General features: G+C 41.6%; 1 protein-coding gene across 2 annotated transcripts in view; it reads left to right on the forward strand.

Moving 5' to 3' along the window:
- Positions 1 to 11,803: 11,803 nt before the first annotated feature.
- The window catches only part of LOC114094460 (protein argonaute-1), a 33,842-nt gene continuing 30,323 nt past the window's right edge, over positions 11,804 to 15,322 (forward strand). Inside the window, exon 1 of one of the 2 annotated variants that reach the window (XM_071617675.1) lies at positions 11,804 to 12,025. In XM_071617675.1, coding sequence (XP_071473776.1) covers positions 12,001 to 12,025 — 25 coding nt within the window. In that variant the 5' untranslated portion in view covers positions 11,804 to 12,000. The remainder of the gene's footprint in view (positions 12,026 to 15,322) is intronic. The other variant, XM_027937636.2, reaches the window with a different exon arrangement.

Consider the following 15,322-nt stretch of genomic DNA (forward strand, 5'->3'; position numbering starts at 1 on the left):
CATATCTCCTCCTGGCAATAGCAGTTTTTCTATAGTGGAATTACTGGGTCATAGAGTATGTGTATCTTCAACTTTACAGAAGATTATGTTGGTTGTGCCAATTTACTCGCTTATCAACAGTATTTAAGAGTTCTTATTATTCCATATCCTTAATTTTTGTTCATTTTAATTATTGTATTGATGTCTAATTGTGATCTTCTTAGTAATCAGATTGAATTTTTTTTTTTAAAACCAGGGGCACTTAACCACTGAGCCACATCCCCAGCCCTTTTTAATAATGTTATTATCTTTTTTATACCTTTATTTTATTTATTCATTTAACATGGTGCTGAGTACTGAAGCTAGTGCCTCACACATGCTAGGCAAGTGTTCTACAACTGAGCTACAACTGCAGCCCCCTTTCTTATTTTTTATTTTGAGTCAGGGTCTCGCTAAATTGTTGAGGCTGGCTTTCAATTTGTGATCCTCCCGCCTCGGCCTCTCAAGCTGTTGGGATTACAGGGGTGCACCACCATGCCCAGCAGAACTTTTTGTTTTTTAATGTGTTTTACCCTTTGTGTTTCATCTTCTTTGAACTGTGATTTGTAACTTGTAATATATTGGTTACATGCCCTTTGGTGTTGTATATATATTGCAAATATTTGTTTTTGCCTTGTCTTCATACACACACACACACACATACACACACACACGTGTGTATGTGTATATGTGTGTGTGTGTGTGTGTATATATATATATATTTTTTTTTTTTTGGGTACCTGGAATTGAGCCCAGGGGCACTTAACCATTGAGCTACATCCTCAGTCCTTTTTTATTTTGTGACAGCATCTCACTAAATTGCTTAGGGCCTCGCTAAATTGCTGAGACTGGCTTTGAACTCACTTCAATCCTCAGCCTCCCAAGTTGCTGGGATTACAGGTGTGTGCTACCTACCGTGACTGGTTATAGTATTTTTTGATGAATTTAAGTCTTTAATTTTAATCTACTTGTATTAATAGTCATTAATTGTCTGTTCATATCTCTCTCTTTCTCTCTCTCTCTCTCTCTCTCTCTGGTACTGGGATCAAACTCAGGGTGTTTTGCCACTAAGCTACATCCCCCAGCCCTTTTATTTATTTATTTTATTCCGAGACAGGGTCTTGCTAAATTGCAGAGGCTGCCCTCAAACTTGGAATCCTTCTGCCTCAGCCTCATGGGTCACTGGCATGCACCACTACTACTGTTTAAGTTTTTTAAAGTTTAGTATGTTTTAGTGCTGAAGAAATTCTTTCCTATCTCAAATCTTATGTTTTTTTTTCTATATGTTTTTAAGACCGCCTACTACAGGAGTTGGTTTTCATGTATGGGATGAGGTAGGACTCCAGTTGAATTTTTTTTCATATCAGTACTAAGTTGTGCGCAGTGCCTTGCCTTATGCATAGTAATCCCAATAATGCAGGAGGAGGATTGCAAATTTGAGGACAGCGTCAGCAATTTAATGAGACCCTAATTCAAAATAAAGAATAAAAAGGGCTGGAGATGACAATATAGCTTAGTGGTAGAGTACCTCTGCTTTCAATCCCCAGTACTGCCTCCCCCAAAAGATAATCAGTTGTCCCAGTTCCATTATTGATATTTGCCTAGTGGCCTGCATTGCCACCTCTGCCATGCCAGTATTGTTTCCACACATATAAAGGTCTGTTTTTACACCCTGTACAGTAGTACTTCCCCTGTCCCTGATCTCACTTTCCATAATGTCAGTTAACCTGTCATCAACCATGGTCCAAAATAATAAATGGAAAATTTCAGAAATAAACAATTCATAGGTTTTAAATTGCATGCCATTCTGGGTTGTGTGATGAAATCACATGCTGTGCTGCACAGGCCAGGATGTGAATCATCTCTTTGTCCAACCCTCAGTATCCATACTTGTATGCTGGGTACATTACCTGCAAGGTAGTCACTTAGTAGCTTTCCCAGTTATCAGACTGACTATGGTGGTATCACAGGGCTTATGTTCAAGTAAGGCTTATTTTACTTAGTAATGTCCAGGATGTGCAGAGTTGTGACATTCACAATTCAGATATGCCAGAGAAGTCATAATGCTTCCTTTATGAGAGAGATAGACCACATTCATATAACTTTATTACATACATTGTTAAAATTGTTCTATTTTATTATTATTGTTAGTCTCTTACTATGCATAATTTAAAAACTTCACCATAGATATGTAGGGATAGTAAAAAAAAAAAAAAAAAAAACAGTACATAAAGAGTTTGGTAATATCTGCAGTTTCCAGCATCCTCTGGAGACCTTAGAATCTCTCCTGAGGATAAGACAGGACTACTGTATTCTGTTACACTAGCCAATTTAACACTATGCCACTACCCCACTGTCTTAATTATTATAGGTGTATAATAAGATTTGATATGGAGTTAACAAATTCTTTCATCTTATCCTCTTTCTTCATAAGTATCTGCTATTCTTTGGGCTTTGGTTTATCTATTTACATTTTAAATAACTTTCTCAAGTTAAGTAAAGTTATACGCACAAACCTGGTGGAACTTTTATGATGATCGTCCCAAATTTGTAAATGAATTTGAGAATATAGCAATGAGACTTCTTTCTTAGGAGCAGAACTTTTTCTCCATTTATTTAGGTCTTTAATGTTTTTCAATAAAATTTTTATATTTTTTTGTATACAGGGATTGCATACCTTTGTCAAATTTATTCCTTGTGCCTTATTTCTGAGGCTACTGTAGATTTTATAATGCATTGGATTTTAAAAAATATTAATCTCATATTTATAAGTCTTGCTGTACTTTCTTATTTCATATGTAATGATTTGTCTATAGATTACTTTGAGTTTTGTTTGTAGACCATCTAATCATCTGTAAATAACAGTTGTGTTTCTTCCCTTTCCAAAAAACTTTTTTTCCCTCCACTGTGATGGAGAAATAAGGTCTGAATTTGTTTTTCTCCCAATTTTGAAGAGAAAACTCCTAATTTTTACTATTAAAAATAAAGTTTGGGGGCTGGGGTTGTGGCTCAGAGGTAGAGCACTCGCCTAGCATGTGTGAGGCTCTGGGTTCGATCCTTGGCACCACATAGAAATAAAATAAAAATACTGTGTCGACTATAACTAAAAAAATAAATATAAAAAACCAATAAAGTTTGGGACTGGGGCTGTAGCTCAGTGGTAGAGCGCTTGCCTTGCAGGTGTGAGGACCTGGCTTTGATCCTCAGCACTACATAAAAATAAATAAATAAAGATACTGTGTCATCTGCAAATAAAAAAATATTTTAAAAAAGAATAAAGTTTGTAGGCTAGACACAGTGGCACATGCCTGTAATCCCTGCTAAATTGCTGAGGCTGACTTTGAATTCATGATCCTTCTGCTTCAGCCTCCTGTGTGGCTGGGATTACAGATATGTGCCACCATGCCCAGCTCATTTACAAACTTTTAAATATTAAACTACTCTTGTATTCTTGGGGAAAATTAAATTTGATTAAATTTTATTTTTGATACAATACTAAATTTGGTTTCCTATAATAATTAATTCAGGATTTTTGCATCCTTATTCCTGAGTCTGGCCTGTAATATATCTTTCTTTATTGGTTTTGGTATGATGATTATACTGACTTGAAAAATAGTTCATCTTCTGTCCCCTGGAAGAAATTTGTATAAGATTGAAGTGATTTATTGTTCCTTCAACATTTGACAGAACTCACCTGTATATTTGAATGTTTTGTATGTATGTATGGAACTATCTTTAATCATCCTAGAGCTATTTTAGCTAATGGTTTGAAAGTTGTATTCCTATTTTTTCTATTCTATTTTTATTCTCTTAGTTGTATATTTTTTTGACATACCATGTATGCTTACCAAAATGTAAAGTGAATTAATACCTTTACTCTTTAATCTATCAGGAGATAGATTCTAAGTTCTCCATAGGATGCTGGAAACTGCAGATATTACATTTTAAATAACTTTTCTTGTCTGAAAAGTATAAGGATCTTTAGAACACTTTAACTCTGATTCCCCTCCTCCCAATTAAATGTTCTGTTTACCAGTATTTTAGTTCTGTCCTATTAAACAAAACAAAACAAAACAAAAAACCTAAGCTGGGCATGGTGGTGCATGCCTGTAATTTCAGAAACTTTGGAGGCTGAGTAAGGAGGATCACAAGATTGAGGCCAGTCTCAGCAATTTAGCGAGGCCCTGAGCAACTTAGTGAGATCCTCTCTCAAAATAAAACATAAAAAAGGGCTCGGGCTGTGGCTCAGTGCCCCTGGGTTCAATCCCCAGTGCCAATAAAAAAAAAAAAGTAAATAATAAAAATAAAAAAGAGCCTCTACCCTTCTTGACCACTCATATCAAATAGTTACTATCTCCAATTATTGTCTGTTTCTGTCTCACAGCAAGCTATTTTTTAATCTTAAGATATATTTTATTTTTTTACTTGTTATTGTCTGTGTCCCCTGCTGGCAGTACTGTAGTCTTCCTGAGAACAAGGGAAGTATCTGCTTTGTTCACTAACTTGTAGGAATTTAGTGAATATTTATTGAATGAGTGGATGACTATTTGTATTTAGAAAGTTCTCCCCAAATGCAATTTTGGAATGGATCTGAAGGTGCAAAACTAGAGAGAGATAGGGAGTTAAGAGACTATTGTATTTATACTAGCAAGAGTTAGTGATCTGGACTTGAATAATAGCGTAGGGTTGTAGAAAAGGAGAGAGGATATTGAAAGATATTAAGAGGCAGAATCCACAAAATTTTATTACCATTTGAATATGGAGACATTAGTTAAATAATGCTTTTTTAAGGCTTCAGTTGATGCCTTTGTGATGTCTTGACCACATTCTCTGTTGATGCAATGCATCCTCTTTGAGATTTCTCTTTGATGCTCTTGATTTCAATTACTACATGTATGTTTGAAACTCTTAAATATGGATCACTATGTGAAACCTTTTTTGTTCTGGGTTCTGTACCACATAGCCAACCATGTAGACATCTACAATACTAGGATATCTTGCAAATACCCCAAGCTCAGTATGTCCAAATGACATTTATTACCTTTCTTGTTGACTTCCTCCTCTAGTGATTTTAATCTCAGAAAATGGTACCATCAACCATCTATCTGCTTAAGCCAGAATCTATTGAGGGTGGTTCATAAAGCCCAGCCTAGGAGGGAGTAGAGACATAAGTACCAGCCCTTTAAAGAGTGATTCATTTGGCCAGGCATGGTGGATTATGCCTGTAATCCCAGAAACTCAGCAGGCTGAGGCAGGAGGATCATGAGTTCAAAGCCAGCCTCAGCATCTTGGTGTGGCCCTAAGCAATTTAGTGAAACTCTGTCTCAAAATAAAAAATACAAAGGGCTGGGGATGTAGGCTCAGTGGTTAAATACCCCTGAGTTCAATCCCTGGTACCAAAAAAAAAAAAAAAAAAAAAGTGATTAGGTGGGTGTGGAGGCACACACCTGAAATCCCAGGTACTCAGAAGGCAGGAGGATTATAAGTTTGAGGCCAGCCTCAGCAATTTAGTTTGAACTTGTCTCAAAAAATAAAAAAGTTGCGGGGCATTGGGGATGGAGGTTGCAGTGTGTATAACTGGGGATGTAGTGGTAGCGTTCCTGGGTTTAATCCCTAGGACCCTCCCCCCCCAACACACACACAGAAAGTGGGGGGAGGGAAATGGCTAGTTTGTTTTCTCTTCATTTTCTGTTTTTATTTACAATTTTTAAAAGATTAAAGGAAAGTAAAACCATGATATTGGATGAGATGATAAATAAAAAATAAAAGGTCCTGCCCTAGGAAGAGAGTAGAGGGCTGTGGGAATTATCATGTCTGTAGCACCTGTAAGTGCTCAACTCTCGGCTTTACCTTTTCCATTCATTCACCAATTTAATCTTCCCACAATCCTTTCAGATTCTTACATATGAGGAAATTACAGTTTGTGTTAGGACTGTGGCTTGCTTAAGGTCTGCATGTGATAGAGCTGAGATTTTACCCAGGCTAGTGTGATTCCAAGTGTTTCAGTATGTAACAGAGTTAAACTGTAAGTCTAAGAGCAGAAACATTGTTATGACTCTTCATAAATATTACCAAATTGCTTTCTAAAAGAACATACTGGAATAAAATGCCAATGTACCAGTTTTATCTCCGTATCTTGATCACTAGTATGCAATAAAATGATAATGATATAGTTGTACTTGTGCAGACTTCCCTTGTCCTTGGCTCATTGATATACTGAGGCCATATCTATCATAAATATTTTTCCATTGAGCCCCCTCATAGATATTTTTTGGGAGATAATACTGGGGATTGAACCCAGGGATGCTCTACCATGGAGTTCCAACCCCCAACCTTTAAAAAAAATTTTTAGAAATTTTGATACAAGTTCTCACCAAATTGCAGAGGCTGGCCTCAAACTTGTGATCCTCCTGCCTCAGCTTCTCAAACTGCTAGAATTAGTGGTGTGCGCCACCATACCCCACAATGAACCCCCCTCAGAGATTAGTAGACACCAAGGAAGATAATAGGAGTTAATTCTACACTAGTCAGCATCTCAGTAGATTCTGGGTTGAGAGTTGTTAGTTCACATTCTCTAAGACTTCAAGGTTGACTACCATTTTTGGAGTTCATTTAGTATAGTAGATCTACATCTACCTCCGTTTTACAGAGGATCCCTTCCTGACCATACCTGGCTTTAAATTTTAAAATCCTAGAATTATGTTCCAGGATTTCAGTGTTCCTAAAATTCTCCAACCCATTCAGAGACAGCCTGTCTGAAGCTTCTAGGTTATTCTGTTCTGCCACATCAAATTTAGGGTTTGGGGTCTTCCATGTATGCTGCAGAAGATGCTAGAAACTAGACTTGCTCTGGGTTAGTTCAGTCCCAGCCTCGGTGGAAGTGAACTGTGAATCTGGGTGGAACTATATTGTGAATCTGCTTTGGGTGTCAGAACCAGGGACAGCTCCCCCTGTTGCCTTTGCTGCCCCTCCCCTGACTTAGGCTAGGGAGAGAATGGGTGTATTTGGTCACAGTCTTCTGTAGCCTTTTTTCTCACTGCTTCTTGCTTCCATCTTTATGCTAGAATATTGCTAATACTGACAGTTCCTGTCATGTGCTGTTTCTCACCTTATATCCGATGCTAATGCTGCTTTGTATACCTCTTTCTTCCATCCTTCCTTTGCTGGCTGATTCTTGCTTATCCTCACAGGACTCCAGGAAACCTATGCTGATTGCCCAAACTAGATTAGACATCCCTCCTCGGTTCTCATCACCTATGTGCTTATGTCTTTACACTCAAAGCTTCATTGAAATTATCTGTGCACAGTGGTCAATAATCATATGTATTAAACCCTTGAAATGTGACTAGTCTGAATTGAGATGTATTGTAAAACACACCAAACTTCAATGATTAATAATATTAATAATTTTTATACTGATGACATCAAAGTGATAATATTTTGAGGTTAAATAAAAATTTAAAATTAATTTCACCTGTTTCTTTTTTATTTTGTTTTTCTTTTTGGCACTAGGAATTGAACCCAGGTGGTGTTTTACCACTGAGCTATATTCCTAGGCCTTTTTATTTTTTATTTCAAGGCAGGATCTCACTAAAGTTGGTGAGATGGACCTTGTACTTGCAATCCTCCTGCTCCAACCTCCTGAGTCACTGGGATTACAGGTGTGTGCCACGATGCCAGCTATAATTTTTAACTTTTCATAATATGGCGAATAGAAATTCTAAAGTTACATATGTAGCTCACATGATACTTTTGTTGAATAACCCTAATCTATGTAATTGTCTTTTCTTAGGGGTAGAACTAGCTCAAAGCCTTTGAGGAAAGGACCAGTTCCTTTCCTTAAAATTAAGGATCCTTGTATCTTTGTTTTTCTGAGGTGCAGTACGTGGTAACAAATGAAAATACCTGATGCTCATTCTCAGAATTTGGTGGAGTAGCAAGAGTCCAATAGACATTACATTATTTCACTTTTCCATCAAGGAACTTGGCCTCTCTGTTACTCAGGTTTTTTGTAAGTCTTTTTATTGGTTCTTGGAGATTTTCTCATATAGACCACAAACATGTAATGAAGTTATTTTAAGTATTTTAAATCAGATTGTGTGTGTGTGTGTGCGTGTGTGTGTGTGTTTTGCTGGTGATCAAATCCAGGGCTTTGTGCATGTGTTGCAAGTACTCTACCACTGAGCCACATCCCCAACCCTAAGTTAGATAGTTTATCATTATCATTTCTAATTAGTTATACTCATACCAGCATATGAATTGAGATGTATTAATGATGCTATAGATTTTTGCTTATTTTCTCAAGTCTTTCCACTTACTTTGTTAATTCTATTATATTGGTTTCTTTGCTATTTTTAATATTAAAAGAGGAAAGTATAGATGGGGATACAAATATTTTTAAGGACATTCTTATTATTTGGCTCCAGAAAATTCTGGGTGTATATAGAGAGGGCTCTGATCTTCACAGAAGAAACAGAGGCTTTTTGGTAATGTGGATTAGCTATGGTCTGAGATGCAGCCATTATCTTCTTCTTTTACCTCCTCCTTCTCTTCCTCTTTCTTTCTTTTTTCTACTTTTTGGTAGTAGGGATTGAACTCAGGGGTTCTTTACCATTGAGCTACATCCCTAGCCTTTTTTAAATTTTAAATTCTTGCTTAATCTCCCAGACTGGCTTTGAAACTGTGATCCTCCTGCCTCAGCTTTCCAAGTAGCTGGGATTACAGGCATGTGCCATCACACTTGGCCTGAGCCAATTAGTTTCTGGGAACATACATCAAGAGTTACTGAAAGAGGGGCTGGGGTTATGGCTTAGTAGTAGAGCACTCACCTATCATGTGTGAGGCACTTGGTTTGATTCTTGACACCACATATAAATAAATAAAATAAAGGTCCATTGACAACTAAAAAAATATTTTAAAAAGAGGGGGGGCTGTAGCTCAGTGGCAGAGCACTTGCCTAGCATTTGTGAGGCACTGAGTTTGATCCTCAGCACCACATTAAAAAAAATAAATAAAATAAGGGCATGCTGCATATATATATATATATATATATATATATATATATATATAGAGAGAGAGAGAGAGAGAGAGAGAGAGAGTGTGTGTGTTACTGAAAGAAGTCTGTCAGCCTAAAAAACAAAACCCCATTTTGATCCCATATTGATTTCACTTATACTCTACCACTGCTTAATCAAATTCCTGATGATGGGGATACTTTGCAGAAAGACCCTTAAAAACAGGGCCAGGCTTGACTCTTATAGTCATTTTCAAGATGGGTCAGAATAGTGACTAGTTTCTTTCCTCAAATTTAAGTAATGAGGCTAAGTATTTAGAACGGGGAATTCAAACTCTTATGGAATGCTGAGCTTCCAGTTCTCCTATACAAAGGCAAAGTTCTTGCTATTCTGTGAGTTTTTTGATGCCCTCTATTTGATTCAGGTAAACCCAAATTTACAGATCATTCCAAGCGCAGCTTGTTCCAGACACTAAAAAGGAACAGAAATAATCTGATATGGTCCCCATCTTTAAGGAACTTAGAAATTGAAGCAAATAATGATTATGACAGCAGTTAATACTTTGTTTTCATTCTTTCAAGCACTGTTCTACAGTCTTTTATGTATTAACTCTTGATCTTTATGAAAGTCCAGTGAGGTAAGTACTATTATCACCACCATTTTACAGAAGAGGAAACAGACATAGGTTAAATAATCTGCCCAGTGTTACAGGTAGTAAATGGCAGGGTCAGGTTGAAACCAAGACAATCTTGCTCTAGAATCTTTGTTCTCAAACATTACTTTACACTGTGAATCAGTAGTTCTAAAGTATAGTCCTTAGATCACCAATATTATCCTCATTTGGAAAACTGTTAGAAATGCACATTCTTGAGTCTAATGCAAGGTCTACTAATTACAAACTATGGAGGCAGTTCTCGCAATGAGTGTTTTAACATGCCCTCTGGGTGACTCTGAATGTTGCTATTTGAGAACCTCTGCTGAAGAGAAGTTAGGCATGCTAAATAAATGTCAGAAATTAATCTCCACACGGGTAAGGACTGGGTGTGATCCATCTCTTAAGCTCCCATATCCAGTATCTGGTGTGAAGAAAGCATCCAACAATATTTATTTATTTATACTGGGAATTGAACCCAGGGCTTTGTACTTGCTCAAAAAGCAATCTGCCACTGAGCTACATCCCTAGTTCCTTTTTAAATTTTTATTTTGAAACAGGGTTTTGCTAAATTTCTCAGACTGGTCTCAAACCTGTGATCCTTCTGCCTCAACCTCCTAAGTAGCTGAGGTTATAGGCATGCATCAGTGTGCCCACGAAAAATACATATGAAAGAATACATACAAATTTGTATAGGAGAACGTGATGTTTAAGTTGAATCTCTTACTGTCACTATCCTATCAGTGCAACCAAATGGTTGGGGTGGTGGTGGTGGTGGTGGATGCTCCCAAACACTGTGAGATTAGCAAGGAAGTAGGTGTGATATTTCTAGCAAGATGTGATAAGGGTCTGCGCCAGCACAAGGACCCACAGAACAGCAGGGGAATCACGTGAAAGTAGTTCATGAGGTTAAAGATGTCAAGATATCGTGAACAGCTTAATAGGGGAAAGGAGCAAGACAGAGAGAAATTGTCATTTCTGGTGCGAAGATTCCATTCATTGAGACAGGAAGCAAAGGACAAGTACATGTTTGTGGGGAAAGATTTTAAAGGGTTTGGTTTGGACTCCTTAAATCTGATTTTAGTAGAATATCCAGGTGGAGCTGTCCAGCAGACACTTGGAATTATGAATCTAAGAAGTGGCTGGAAATAGATTTGTAAGGATAGTTGGCCATAAGAATGAATGAGACCGTCAAGGGGAGAACGGAGAATGGAATAACAAGACACCTAGGTTTGGAACCACAGTGAACACATGCTTAATGGAGCAAAGCAAGAGGGGCCTTTGAAAAAAACTGAAAAGGACTTCAGGAAATGCTGAAGCCAGTAGAAGTCTTAAAAAAAAAAAAAAGAGGCATAGTATTACAGGTTTCGGATAAATAACTGAAAATTATTCTTTGGATTTTGACACACAAAAAAATCATTTAAGTGACATTGTGAGAGCAAAAGCAAACTGACAGGGAATGAGCTGTAGATGAGAAAGTGGAGGCAGGTGCTTCCCGGGTCCGGCAGATAGAGCTCTGTAGCCGCACTTAGGTTGAGACTGTGACATCTTCCAGGGTAGGCAGGGTCTTTCACATATCTGTGGTCTAAGCGCCCTGCACACGGCCTGGAAGAGAGGGCGGCGTCAGTGAGTTCAGTGACTAGGGACGGAGAAAGACTTCGCGGAGGCAGTCTCTTTGCAGCCAAGGCTTGAAGGATGAGGGTGATTGGGAGGAGAGGTGGGAGGCAGGGCCCCTGGGTGATGGGGTGCTGGAGTGTGAGAAGGTCTGGGAATGAGGTTGGGTTCCAGTAGTGCGCGCGCGGCTCTGCGCGAAGGGTGGGGGGCTGTGTGCAGGTTCGGAGGGACTTGCGTGGGGAAAAGACAGGGCCTGAGGCTGCTGTAGGGGGTGTCGCCACGCCCCGCCCCACTTACGCTGTTGCGCGGTTCCCGGGCGCCTCTACCCAAGCCCTCCCGCCGGGCTGCACGGCGACGGGTGACCGCCAGGGGCCGCTGCCTCCGGTCCCGGTGCCCCCGCCCCTCTCCGTTGGCCTTTGTTGCCGTCGGAGCGCCCCGCTTGACTCGTTCCCGTCCGCCCCCTGGGCCTGGCGGTCGCGCCTGCGCACTGGCAGCTGGCCGGGCGCTCGCAGGGGGAGCTGCTGCAGGCTCCGCGGCGGCGGCGGCAACGGAGGCTGCGGGGGCGGCGGCGCGAGCGGCCGGGCTTGGGGGGGGTGCCGAGCCCGGCCCGGGAGCCCGAGCAGCGAGAGCGCGGGATACCTAGGCCCCTCACGTTGGAGTCCACAGTCTCCGGGCCGCCTGACCTCCGCACGGGTATATGGGATGGAAGCGGGACCCTCGGGAGCAGGTAAGGGCCCCCGGGAGGGGGGAACGGTGCGTGCCCCAAAGACCAGGGGGTTCCTGCGTGAAGAGCATGGTTCCTGACGGAGGGGAGGGCTCCTGAGTGAAAAGAGGGTCTCTCATGGGATGGAGGGCCCAGTTTGAAGGGGGCTATGTACAGTTCCGGGGGAGAACCATGTGAAGAGCCTTGAGATGGGGCTGTTTGTCCAAGGAAGCTGTATGCAGCCCTGGGCGTGGGAAGTAATCTGGGAGAAGGGCCTGAACGTATGGAAGGACTCCTGGAGAACCCGGGAGGCCTATAGAGAGGCCCGGCAGGTGGCAGGGGGCGGGCTCCAGGTGTCCAGGAGAGGAGGGGGGCCACACAGATGGGCCAGGAGCTCCCGCATGCCGGGGGCGGGGGCTCTGCCTGGTTGGGCTGGGCTAAGCTAATGTCTCTTGGGAGAAGGCGCCAGAGCTGGGCTGTGAGCTCCGCCTCAGCCCGGCCTGACGCGGGGGCGAGGGTCAGGGGGCTGTGGGTGGGGATCCAGCCCTGGGATTTCCCCCCCAGGAGGCTGGGGAGACTGAGAGGTGGCGCCGGAGCATGCGCGGAGGTGGCAGCTGGAAGGGGCTGCCCGATGTGGTGGGGGCGTGGCTGCCTGAATACCCCAACCCCTCCCCCGCCCTCTTTGGCTTAGAAAACCCAGCTCGCTGATGGGGTGCATTCTCTCAGGTTGTACAAGCAGAGTGCAAGTGGAAATTGTCCCCTCCTCTATCATGGGGGTTCTTATATTTGGCTCTGAAGCCCCTCCGGTCACAATTTGCCAAGACTTGTTTGAAGGAAATGCCAAAATGCCTTTTTCTGCCACATAAGGAAAGACTGGGACTGAAGCCATGTTTTGGGGGCAGGATCTCTCTGAAGATAGGCTTCAGAAAAGGTGTTGGTTACTGAGGGACCAGGTCTACCTGGTTTGCAGGTTTCTGGTCCAATTCTACAGAGATGGGAGTTTTTAAACCAAGGATGATGACCTTTTCCATTGAATTGTTTCCTGAAGTTAGTTAATCACTTTTTATGCCATAACATTTTCATGGCTCCTGTCTTTGGATAGATATCTTTCCTTTTTCATCTCTACTCCCCAGAAGTTGTCAGGGGCATGTTATTAGAACCAAGGTTGCCAAGCTAGGGTGATACAAATGAATCATTGGGAAGGGGAGAGCTTATAGCATTGCCCTGGTGATTCCCAGGTAATAGCTTTAATTTTCTCTTTCCAGCTAAGTACAGAGGAGAAACTGAGTCAAGGTTTTTTCCCCCCAGAAGAGAAGTCCTTTGGGGTGGGCTGTGGACTGCTTGTATCTCTCATGTCCTAGGTCTCTTTTACCTTGTGATTCAAGAAGCAGTCTGAATCCAGGAATCCTTTAGGACATCTCTCACCACTACCTTTCCTTTTGATTTGAGAATGGATGTAGGATTTCTGTTTGGAATGCAAACTTAATTGCTGTTGGAAAAATCTTTTTCAGACTAGACCTAACAATGCCCTCACCCCATCCCTTTCTTGAACTCTCTTAAGTCATTCATTGAGTGATCTATAAGTACTTCATGACTAGTTTCCTCCAAACAAAAAGCCCTGTAGGTCCTAAGGTGGATTGCAGAGAGCAGCTGACCTCAGTGCAAACTGCTTCCTCCCTCTCTCCATCCCCTAAACCCTCTCAGTTTACTAGGCTGGAGAGTATTTCCAACAACCTGTGGACTAGAATAAGGTGAGTAGGTCCCTGAGGTCCAGATGGATTGCTGAGAGCTGGCACCTATTCCAGACTGCTAATGATTTTGTCCTGATGAATTTCTAATGGACTCTAGAGTGATGAAAATTTTTACTTTTTTATCTGTTAAAGGAAAAAACCTGGGGGAGGGGCTGGAACCTGGTGTCTGGAGTCAGCCTTGGGAAATTCAGGCTGAAAGCTGTTGATGGGGGAACCCCATAACTGCCTCCCTTTTAGGCCTAGACTTTTATTCTCTTGAAAGAACAGCATTTGGAGTGGTGTCTCCAGAAAGTCTGAGGACAAAAATACACAAAACTAAGGCATTGTTACTTATGTCTAGGTGTGCCTTCTATGCACAGGTGTGTCCCAAGCACAAGCTCTAGACTGGGAACTCCCTGAGGGTAGAGGTAGTATCAGATTTACTTTTAGAATCAGCAGTTGCTTAGTGTATAGTCCCTGACACAGAATACATGTTTATTAATCGAATTGAATCATGTTCAAGTGTGAACATATGGTTAAGCTCATATGTGCATATTTAATTACTTGTGTATACTCATGTGGGTATTTAATTTGTGGGGAAATCCTTTCTGGAGAGATTTGCCTCTTAGTCTTTACTTATCTACCACCTAACGTAGCTTTGAGTTCATGTCTTTTAAATAGGCAATCTGGCTTCTTGGGAGGTACGTAGGCCTCTGAACTGCAAGGAAGGAATCCTGAGCCAGAGCTTTCAGCTCTGTTACTTTTCCTTCTCTGGGCTGGTTAAGGATAGGGGGAGGGGGAGTGTCCTTGCAGGACCCCTCCCTTCTTGCTTTTGTCTGGGGTGTGTGGAGGGGTGGGGGGGGTGTGGAGGGGTGGGGGGGGTGTGGAGGGGTGGGCCTCACCCCGGGGGTGTGTGGAGGGGGCCCGCCCCTTTCTCTCTTGGCTGAGCTTTGTCCTCTGTGCTGGGGCCCTCATCTGCATCACAAAGTGGCCGTCTGTCCCTGTCTGAGTCTGAAGGGAAGTGTCTCCCTTTCTTAGACTAAAAGCTGGGGGCAGGGTTGGGTAGAGGGGGACTTTGTACAGTTGTGAGGCTTTAAGGGGGATAGAATGGGAGAGAGGTTCTTGTTTCTTTCTACCTTACCTAGTTTGGGTTTGAAGTGGACGTGTGGGCTCCCCTATTTTTCCCAAACCTTCCTTTGAGAGAAGGGTGCTCTAAAAGGCAAAGTCTGGTGTGTTGTCTGTCCTATTTCTAGGAAAGAGAAGACTTTGAGACAAGTGTCTGCCCCATTCACTGTCATTTCTACCCAGCACCTAGCTCTAGGGCAATGTCTTTCTCCCAAAGCCCCTAACATTAGGCCTGGGAGTCTAAAGAGGTAAATAGAATCTAAGAACTTGGGGAAGGGGAAAGATGTCTCTTATAATTTTCACCCACAAGGGTGCACATTTGTCCTGTTCAGCATTTATGATTGTTTTTGAGCATTTGCAGGTATTTATGTATTTGTGTGCTTGTGTGATTTTGTGATGTGTCTGTGCATATGTTTATTCATTCATTTCATATCTGAATACTGAACATCTCTGTGTGTACATGTGC

This window comes from Marmota flaviventris, chromosome 10 (assembly GCF_047511675.1).
Source record: "Marmota flaviventris isolate mMarFla1 chromosome 10, mMarFla1.hap1, whole genome shotgun sequence".
Taxonomy (NCBI): domain Eukaryota; kingdom Metazoa; phylum Chordata; class Mammalia; order Rodentia; family Sciuridae; genus Marmota; species Marmota flaviventris.